We start from the raw sequence: 10,650 nt of genomic DNA on the forward strand, positions 1-10,650 counted from the left end.
ACAACCAAGCCAGTTCAGTGGTAGGAATTTGTATTTTTTGCCTTTGTTCAGAATACATGAAATTGGTAAATATGCCACATGCCTTTGGTGGAAGTACAACTGTTCTTATTACTCTATACAAGTATGAGATCAGGGTTAGGAAAAAAAGACAAAGAGGTGATGACAGACACACAGTGGAAACCCCACATCATCTCATGGCAAACCGAAGAAGGGGATGTGGGAAGCTCAGCTTCATTTGACTGCAAAGTCCCGGGGTTTAGTTGCACATTTGCTCATGCACATGGGTGGTGGGAGGGAAGGGGGATAGCAAAGACACACAGAAGAGGGTAGAGGGTGGGTGAGAAAGAAAGTAGAAGGGCTAATACCCCCAAAGAACAAAGCCAACTACACCTGGTGAGCCTCAGAGGGACAGAAACCCAGGAATGATTCCTGTGATAGGGCTGGGAGAGCCAAGAGGACGGATTTGCTCCAGGCTTGGGACACATCGAGGACAGTGGTGGTTCTTCTCCAGCGGTGACCCCCTGCATTAGGCAAGGAGGAGCCCAGAGGAGAGTGGAGACCTTCGAGGGGGGCCGTTGGGAGGGTACTGACTGCTTTCTTCCAGCTCTTCAGTCCCGCCCTTGGGCAGGACGAAGGGAATGTAGGAAACAAGGGCGAAGGGAAAGGAAGGATGGTTTTGCGCAATGAAATGCTGCTGCATGGAAAGTGGGCATCTAGACCCTGCCCAGCATGGCCTCAGCCTCTTCCTGTTCGTGGACCGAGGGAAGAAGGAATAAAGGGCCATGGGCATTCCCTGCTCTGTTCCCAGCCTGCCCTCCTCCCCTTGCACCTGGGCTTATCCCGCATTAATAGCCCATCCTGAAGCTCAGCAATTGCCCCGAAGATAGGCTGAGCAGATCCCATCCTCAGGTTCCACTGTCTATACACACAAATCATGCAAAGAGGAGGAAGAGAAAGGAGACCACGTAGAATTCAGACAGGTAAGGGTGGTTCGAAGGGGAATATACTACAGGAAGAACAGAGAGGTGGCTCTCAAGGAGAAGGCCCCATGACAGCACAGCAATACACAAGCACACCTGTCACAGGCTGGCACACCTCCCCCCAAGGTGGGGCTGGTGGGTCTACGTGACTTCTCTGCATCCTGAGGATCGGCCGGGCCTCAGGAAGGACCTCTTGCCTCATCCCTGTCTTTGGTAAGTGCACGGGTGGTGTGGAGGAAAGGATTCCATGGGTGTCCAAAGATCTCACACTGCTAACACCCTCACGCTCCTTCATCAACAGGAAGAGAGGAACAGGACCCTCTTTAACGAGGGCAAGGAGTGGCTTCCTCTGAGCTTGCTACTTTCAAATTAGGCACTTGACTCACTGTTTCTCTATAACAGGCAATCTCTCTCTTTATGCCAACAATTAACTGGGAGCTAGGTGAAATTATTTGGCTAGATAAAACTACCGGCTAGATGAATTTATTTGGTGCCCTCATACAGAATGCTGTAGAAAATGTAAAGAAGAGAAAGCTCCTTCCAGTTAGAAGCGCATGGGACTGCTTCTAGGATGGAAACAAGTCCTGCTATTTTCACAATCCATAAGTGTTCTCCAGGCCTCTAGAGAACAAAGTAAAGTTGTGAGATCCCCAAAGACAGAAAATCCTGGACGAACAGATTAGAAATAACTACAAAAAACAAGTTTTACTTTCGAAAAGGGTGCCACACTGAAACCAAGTTGGACTTTGGTCCACCCCCAGGACCCTCTCCAGGCCTGGCCCAGGAGGGAAAGCTCCGCATGACCAGGCAGCACTGAGTGAGCTGCCATCTTCCCAGCGCCTCCCTAGCTCCTGCCAGTGGCCAGGTTTTCTAGGAGACACCATGGGCACCGATACTCTTCTCCTCCCAAGTCTGGGCAGTTTCATGGGTACTTCGCCTCAGCCACTCCCCTCCCTGCCCCTTCCCTTGGCCTCCAACTCTTTGGGGCTTTAGGGGAACTTGAGAGTACAGAAGAAGCAGGCGGAGAGGAGGCGCCAGCTGTTGCTCTTCAGGTAGTGACTTAGATTGTGCCACGAGCAGCATTTCTAGTGTTGAGGGACAGAGTGCAAATGAACGCAACGAAAAAGGAGGAATGGGTGATGGAGAAGCCTGGGCTGGAATGCAGGACAGTGGGTGGGGAAGTGTGTTGAGAGATCAAACAGGGAAGAGGACATGAATGTGGATGGCAATGGAGAACAGGGAAGGGGTGGTACATTCTCAAGTAAAAAAGTAGACTGGACACAGGAATCAGGAAGTCCCAGACGGAAAAGAGAAAGAGACAGGAGAAAACAAGAGGGCAAATTACACCAAGTTACCAGACATTCAGGTCTTTCCATTGTTAAGTGCCCCATCCCCATGGTCTCCCTCCAACCCAAGCCAGTGACACACAGCATAGCCCTACTTCCTCAGAACAGGAGGCGCCATCTCCCTGCAATGCCTTGCAGGGGGAAGGCTTGTCCATCAAACAAATCCCTTGTCTCTGCCCTTCCCCCCTCCCGAACCAGGTGACGATCCCATAGCAGCGGTCTCCATACCTCAGTCAGAGCAGCCCCATTCCCCAGGCAGGCAGGCAGAAAGGGAGAAGACTCCAGGACCTTCCCACCTCTTCACCCCACCAGCAACTTCAGCGATACTTACTTACAATAACTACCACGATGATGGCACAGATGGCTCCCAGCATGATCATCATCTGAGGAAACATGGACAAAAAATGAGCCCTTGGATTTCGGGAATGAGGAAAAGAGCCACATCTCTAGTGGGAAACAGAATTCCCTCCATCCTTGGGACAGTGGAAAAAACCATCCATCACCCAGGAGACCTGCAGGCCTCTTAGAGAGGCCTTACCATTCTGCTTCCTGGGGGATCATAACCACAGTGTGTCTGTAGCTTTTCAGATTCATCACAGGACCTGCACTGAGCTCCTTTTTGCTTAGTTCCTGGTGTCTTGGGGCTTTAGAAGGCATTCCAATAGAGATACAGACTCTGGATATTTAACCAATTAGTTCAGTTTTCTTTCTTTTTTTTTTTTTTTCGAGACAGAGTCTCGCTCTTTCACCCAGGCTGGAGTGCAGTGGCGCAATCTCGGCTCACTGCAGGCTCCGCCCCCCGGGGTTCACGCCATTCTCCTGCCTCAGCCTCCCGAGTAGCTGGGACTACAGGCGCCTGCCACCTCGCCTGGCTAATTTTTTGTATTTTTAGTAGAGACGGGGTTTCACCATGTTAGCCAGGATGGTCTCGACCTCCTGACCTCGTGATCCGCCCGCCTCGGCCTCCCAAAGTGCTGGGATTACAGGCGTGAGCCACCGTGCCCGGCCTAGTTCAGTTTTCATTGTGAAGTGTTCAGCTCATTCTCAAAAGTTGCAGTTATTTAAAAATATATATTTCAGTCTGAGAAAGCTGATTTAAAAGAAAAAGAAAAAAGTGTATATATATGTATATATATGTGTGTGTGTATATACATATAAAAGTATATATGTATATATATAAAAATGTATATATGTATATATGTGTATATATATGTGTGTTTATATGTGTGTGTGTATATATAATATATATTATATATAAATTATATATAATATATATTATATATAATATATATTATATATAAATTATATATTATATAAATATATATTATATATCTTATATATTATATATAGTATATATAATACATATTATATATATATATAATATTATATATATATGTATGCCTGAGCCACTGTGCTGCTGTTGGGTGTGTCTGAGGATGAGACAGGTGAAAATTTTTGCAGGCAACTCCTTTAGGGAAAAGCTCCTTAACTAACTATTCCAAACTCCTCAGGGTATCACTTTTTCCCTGACAGCGGTTCTGAATACTCTAGCCTACCCTGGTGGCCAATTTTGGGTAATACAATCTCGAGAGCAGGCTTTCCAGATTTCCTCCCAAGCATTATGCTGGTCAGAGAGATCCTGCACCATTAGAGGGAAGAAATGTAGAAGCTGAGGGTTTTCTTGCCTTCTACCAGTGGAAGCCCAGGAAAAGATGGAGGAGGGGACAAGAAAATTCACCTTGCAGTTTTTCCACCAATACTTCCTCTTTAGCTTTGCAGCACTGCTCTCAAATTGTGATGCTCCTGCCTGCAAGGCATCAGCTCGGTCATCCAGCTCTGACAGCTTCTGGTCCCTCTCCAGGACCTTGTCCACGTTCACACGCATGATATCCACCACCTGAGGAGGGCACAGAAACAAAGCTGCTAAGCTTCCTGCCAGAGACAGAGGAAAGGACAACAACCAGAGAATCACAAGTCTGGCCCTGTGCAACTCTAAAGGGTGCTTTGCCTCTCAGGGCCTTTGACTATTCTCCTATGAAAAAAGGAGAAAAGATAAGAAGTTCCCTTTTGTTTCCAAACTCCTAGATTTGGAAACTTTCAGAGAAACAGCTATCTACCTACCTCCTCCACTTGTGCCTGGGTTTGCTGTAGTCGTCTGTTACTGGTCATGTTAGGAGGAGGGCCAGGGGGACCCCCACCTGGGGCAGTCCCTTCTGTCCCTTCAGCAGGTGGCTGAGCTGGAGCAGACCTGTGGAAAGACATGTGCAGAGTACACAAAGTGACCAAGACAAGAAAGGAGCTGGGCGTGGTAGCACACACCTGTAGTCCCAGCTACTCAAGAGGCTGAAGTGGGAGAAGCCTTTGGGCCCAGGAGTTCGAGGCCAGCCTGGGCATCATAGCGAGACCCCCATCTCTAAAAAAACAGACAAAAATAAAGGACTTACATGCATCCTCACCCCAAACCACTTAAACAATTATGATTAGGCTATATAAAACTAGAATGGATTCTTGCTCCTTGGCAATCTGAAGTAGGGAGATGCAGCATAGAGGCGAGAAGTAAAAGATGAAAGACTCTGCAACAACATTTGGATGGGGTTCAGGGACATCCAGGATGGTATCAAGACATCTTGTCTGGGGCTATCCTTTGACCCAACTCAAACAAGTCCTCTGCCATGATGGCTACAGGGACATATGGCCTAGCCTTGTCCTAAATGGCATTTCCCCGCTGATATGGTTTGGCTGTGTCCCCACCCAAATCTCAAATTGTATCACCCAGAATTCCCACATGTTGTGGGAGGGACTCAGGGGAGGTAACTGAATCATGGGGCCCATCTTTCCGGTGCTATTCTCGTGATAGTGAAGAAGTCTCATGAGATCTGACGGGTTTATCAGTGGTTTCTGCTTTTGCTTCTTCCACATTTTCTCTTGCTGCCGCCATGTAAGAAGTGCCTTTCACCTGCCGCCATGATTCCGAGGCCTTCCCAGCCATGCGGAACTGTAAGTCCAATTAAACCTCTTTTTCTTCCCAGTCTTGGGTATGTCTTTATCAGCAGCATGAAAACAGACTAACACAGTAAATTGGTGCCAGTAGAGTGGGGTGTTGCTGAAAAGATACCCAAAAATGTGGAAGCGACTTTGGAACTGGGTTAACAGGGAGAGGATGGAACAGTTTGGAGGGCTCAGAAGAAGAAAGGAAAATGTGGGAAAGTTTGGAACCTCCTAGAGACTTGTTGAATGGCTTTGACAAAAATGCTGTTAGTGTTATGAACAATAAGGTCCAGGCTGAGGTGGTCTCAGATGGAGATGAGGAACTTGTTGGGAACTGAAGCAAAGGTGACTCTTTTTATGTTTTAGAAAAAAGACTGGCAGCATTTTGCCCCTGCCCTAGAAATTTGTGGAACTTTGAACTTGAGAGAGATAATTTAGGGTATCTGGCAGAAGAAAAGATGCAGTACTAAAGAAAAAAAACATTTTTTTGAGGAGAAATTCAAGGCAGCTGCAGAAATTTGCATAAGTAGCAAGGAACCTAATGTTAGCCCCCAAGACCATGGGGAAAATGTCTCCAGGCCTTCACAGCAGGCCCTCCCATCACAGGTCTGGAGGCCCAGGAGGAAAAAGTTATTTTGTGAGCCAGGCCCAGGGTCCCCATGCTGTGTGTAACCTAGGGACTTAGTGCCCTGTGTCCCAGCTGCTCCCGCTGTGGCTGAGAGGGGCCAATGCAGGGCTCGGGCCGTGGCTTCAGAGGGTGGAAGCCCCAAGCCTTGGCAGCTTCCACATGGTGTTGAGCCTGCAGATGCACAGAAGGCAAGAATTGAGGTTTGGGAACCTCCGCCTAGACTTCAGAAGATGTATGGAAACGCCTGGATGTCCAGGCAAAAGTCTGCTGCAAGGGCGGGGCCCTCATGGAGAACCTCTGCTAGGGCAGTACATAAGGGAAATGTGGGGTTGGTGCCCCCACACAGAGTCCCCACTGGAACACTGCCTAGTGGACGTATGAGAAGAAGGTCACCATCCTCCAGATCCCAGAATGGTAGATCCACTGACAGCTTGCACCGTGCGCCTGGAAAAGCCACAGACACTCAACGCCAGTCCATGAAGGGAGCCAGGAGGGAGGCTGTACCCTGCAAAGCAGCCAGGAGGGAGGCTGTACACTGTAACGTCTGTCAGCTCACCCCTTTTTATATTCAAGTTATTGGTTATGGTTATTGGTTTATATGCCCAGTTATTGGTTATGTTTCACACAAGGTGAGGAAATCAGGGCTGCCATAAGGGCAGCTTGGAAAATCACCAAAGGCAAAGTCTATGTAGGTGGAGTGAGTCAGGACTGTTTGCTTTGTTTTTGGCAGAGAAAATGGGGGTTTCACTTAGATAGAATCTGGGGCCCAAAGCAATTACATTAGTTATGGAAACTGTTCCAAGAGCATAGACAGGAAGCAAAAATGCTAGAAATTGTCCTCAATGTGCATGCATTATAGACATTCTGTCCCTTCCTTTTCTGGATTTGACAGAGTCTCAGATGACTCCCTTGGTTACTTACATCCCAAAGAGAGATCTTGGTTTACTGTACTATACACACAGAGAATGTTCTCTCATTCTGTACCACTCAAAGCTAGTGTGTGGTCTTCAAGACAAACTCCTCTCCATGTCCCAGAACACGGAGGCTAAACTCACCTCCTAAAGAATTCCCAGAAGTATAACCTAAGTCATGAGATCTTCTCGGCCAAGGAAGCACCCACAGGCAGGGGGGAGATCTCTCAAATTTGATGGAGAATAGAAATTACAGTAAGAACTCCTCAAACAGAAGCAGAATCTCACCAAACATACTTCACAGGAGCAGTCCAAGAGTAAATGCAACAAAAATGAAACCACAAAGTCACCAAAAAGGAAATTATTTGACTAATTACAATAGAACTAATACCCAGAAGCTCCTTCTCCTTGATTAAGTGAATTTCTTTTAGTCTAAAAAGATAGAGAATAACTCCTCAGAGAGGCTATGGTAGCAGATTACACCTGACTCATTCCCCATTTAAAGAATCACTTTTCCATTTCCCTCTAAGGTGCAAAGGAGGTAAAGCAAAGATAGATACAAAGTCATGGGAGCCGTAAGACTCTTGTCCTGCCACTGAGCTAGCTAAGCAATCTAGCTCTTGACTTAAGGCAGAAAATTCAATGAGTAGGTAGCAGCCAGTATTGGAAGCAGTCCAGGATGGTGGCACCAATGACAAGATTAAGGTCAGAGACCTCGTGATGCCCCGCTAGCCACCAGGATTTCTCTGTTGCCTTCTATTCATCCCACGTAGATACTATCTGGAAGCCCCCTCCCCAAAATGAAAACAACTAGAATTCTACGGCTTGCCCAAAATGCATAGAACACTCATATCTGGTTAAAACCATAGAAATCAAAAAGAAAAAGTGAAATGGCTATGAAGTATTTGCAAGGCCAATTTCACTTACTACTTGTTGGGAGTTGGAAACACTCAGCAGTAAAATATCTACGGATAATTACAACCCTTATGTAACACAAGTAAATCTTTCCCATTTTTGTCACTTAGAGAAGCAACATAAATACATCTAGGACCAGGCCAGGGTAGTAATCAGAAAGAAAAATCTGTATTAGACATATTGAGGTCTTGACAGAGAAGTACTTCATTTGTTTAGCCGTAGTTTTCCCTCAGGATCTTGTGAAGGGGGTGATGTTGAAGATTGCTGGAGACAAAACTGTGTGTGTTGGAGGAAAGGGGGAAAGCTCAGCTCTCCCTATTTCTCCTCCAACTATTTGATAAGACTCAGTGATAGAAAAACATCTCCTATACGAGTGGCCTTGGTATGAACAGCCGCTTGGGATGACAGGCCACTATCCCACTACCCCTTGAGTCTTTCTGAGCTGCTAACCTGGTGCCAGAGAACTGGCAGATAAGTTTCTGGAGCTTTGCTCACTGCCATGAGGGGGGCTAGACATCACACTTTGGGTGAGGGGTAAACAAATCCAGAGATTGTAGGGCAACCCAAGTTACCAACTGGCAGTTGCACCCATGACTGTCTTTCCTGAGGCGCCAAGTAGTGATTTAGTCAGATGACAGAAATGCCTTTCGAGTCCCCTGCCCAGTTGTCTGCATCCACCACCCCCAGCCCCCGCCCTCTCCGAGTCTCCACTATACCAAAACCAGAATGAGGCGCCACTCAGACGAGAGGAGAGGGTGCAATGATTGTGGGACCCCTGCGCCCCTGCCCCGCCCGTGGGGTGCTAGCTGTGGCTGGTGCGAGAATGGGGTGCTGGCCCCCCTCCCTAGGGGTGGCCCGGTCCGGAGGCGGCGCGCGGTGGTAGCTCCCCGCGTTGCTGCAGCTGCTGCAATGCGCCATTTTCCGTCCCGCAGAGTCGGGAGCTTGGGGTGAGAGTTGTCAAGGAGGTGCCGAGCCCCCCACACCAGAGTCAACTCACATTTTTCTGACAGAGAGAGGGTCTGTTCCTCTCCGCAGGCTGCGGCGAGACACCCGGAGAGGGACGCTGCGGCTGAAGCGGACGGAACTGCCGAGCTCCGCCTCGCGTTAACCACCACAAGGTCTAGCTGCGGTGGAACTTACTGCAGCTGCTGCGCCGGCCCCCCCTCCCTTATTAGTGCTGACCACGCCTCCCGGATAACGGTGACAACCTCGCGGCCCAATCCATGCCCAGGACGGTCGTCCAGCGCTACAGGCCTAGCCCGCCCCGCCCCTGCCAATTGCCAATCACAACTCTCCTCTCATCCGACTCCGGAAAGGAGCGGTTGCTGTGAGCATCCTTCAGTGATCAATGCAACGGTAGTTTGCGCTCCAGTCTGGCGGAGGGACGGGGCGGGGTAGAGATGAGGCCTGTCCCTTCGGAGGGCGCTTCAGCAGTTTGTTAGGCATTTGTGGTGCCTCCCAACCAATCGCTGGGCAGTTACTGAAGACCGTGCCCGCCCCTGCCCCACCCCGCGCCGGGACTCGCGCATTCCGCTGGAGGCGGTGGCTCCCTGGTGCGCGCCCGGCCCTGGTGCCCTGCCCTGGCCCTCGCTCCGCCCCACCGCCCCGCCTCTGACTAACGCTCTGAGGGTGCAGGAGACTCGAGATACAGCCACAAGCTCCCGGTGCCAGACACCGGATGCGGGGTTCTGTCCCACCAAAGCAAGCACGAAGCTTTCGTTTATCCGTTTCTTTCAACATAGCCTTCCTAAATTGAACTCCCTCCCAAACCTGCTCCAGTCGAGGTTACCCAGACTAGAAACGTGGAAACCATCCTAGATTTCCTCCCTTCACCTTTACCTCTCCCCCAGTAATCTGCCAAGTCGAGTTGATTTTTCCTTCTCGGTATTCCAGTAATTATCTCCCTCTGCTCACTATTATCCCTTTCCAGGACTCCATCGGTTGGAAAATTCACCATTATTTTATGTCCCGCTAAGAAAAAAGGTTATAAGGCCGGGCACAGTGGCTCACACCTGTAATCCCAGCACTTTGGGAGGCCGAGTCAGGCAGATTACCTGAGATCAGGAGTTTGAGACCAGCCTGGCCAACATGGCGAACCCTCTGTCTCTACTAAAAATACAAAACTTAGCCAGGCTTGGTGGCGGGCGCCTGTAATCCCAGCTACTCGGGAGGCTGAGACAAGAGAATCGATTAAACCCGGGAGTCGGCAGTTGCAGTGAGCCGAGATCACGCCACTGCACTCCAGCCTGGGCAACAGAGCAAGACCCTGTTTCAAAAAAAAAGAAAAAAGTTTGCAAATTATCTGTGACAAATGCTTTCCTTACCACTTAGCATTTTTGTTTTACATGTATTGAAAATATAGGTTTATATACATACCAATTTCTATCATATTTCACTCGTGCATGCATAAAAAGGGAAATAGAAAACAATAACATGGTAACTATCCCTAAAACTTCACAGAGACTGATTGTTAATGATTCATTTTTTTGACTCAGTCTTGGGTGTCCACGAATTTCCATGCAATGTAGTCTTCTGTGCATGTCATAAGGGCTTTGGTGATGCAGCATTTCCTAAGAGTGTTCCTCTCCAGGCTCTAGAGTTTTCTTCCATGCCTCAGACACCCATTTGGCAAGCTTTGACGCTCACGAGCAGGTATGACGAATATAGTTCGACTGCTGTCTGACTAATAGCTAAAGTGAAACATCCCAATTAGAAGATATAGAAATGCGGCCGGGCGCGGTGGCTCACGCTTGTAATCCCAGCACTTTGGGAGGCTGAGGCGGGCGGATCACGAGGTCAGGAGATCGAGACCATCCTGGCTAACATGGTGAAACCCCGTGTCTACTAAAAATACAAAAAATTAGCTGGGTGTGGTGGTGGGC

The 10,650-nt window shown here is 48.6% G+C and overlaps 1 protein-coding gene across 2 annotated transcripts in view; it reads right to left on the reverse strand.

Moving 5' to 3' along the window:
* VAMP1 (vesicle associated membrane protein 1) overlaps positions 1-8,948 on the reverse strand; it is a 77,368-nt gene extending 68,420 nt beyond the window's left edge. Inside the window, exons 1-5 of one of the 2 annotated variants that reach the window (XM_032159386.2) lie at positions 8,766-8,946; positions 4,448-4,574; positions 4,065-4,223; positions 2,658-2,709; positions 14-2,254 (exon numbers count right to left, since the gene is read on the reverse strand). In XM_032159386.2, the coding sequence (XP_032015277.1) occupies positions 2,238-2,254; positions 2,658-2,709; positions 4,065-4,223; positions 4,448-4,574; positions 8,766-8,767 (357 nt within the window). In that variant the 5' untranslated portion in view covers positions 8,768-8,946 and the 3' untranslated portion in view covers positions 14-2,237. Of the gene's footprint in view, positions 1-13; positions 2,255-2,657; positions 2,710-4,064; positions 4,224-4,447; positions 4,575-8,765 lie in introns of those variants that run through there. The other variant, XM_032159384.2, reaches the window with a different exon arrangement.
* Positions 8,949-10,650: the final 1,702 nt, after the last annotated feature.

This window comes from Hylobates moloch, unplaced genomic scaffold, assembly GCF_009828535.3.
Source record: "Hylobates moloch isolate HMO894 unplaced genomic scaffold, HMol_V3 SCAFFOLD_8, whole genome shotgun sequence".
NCBI lineage: Eukaryota > Metazoa > Chordata > Mammalia > Primates > Hylobatidae > Hylobates > Hylobates moloch.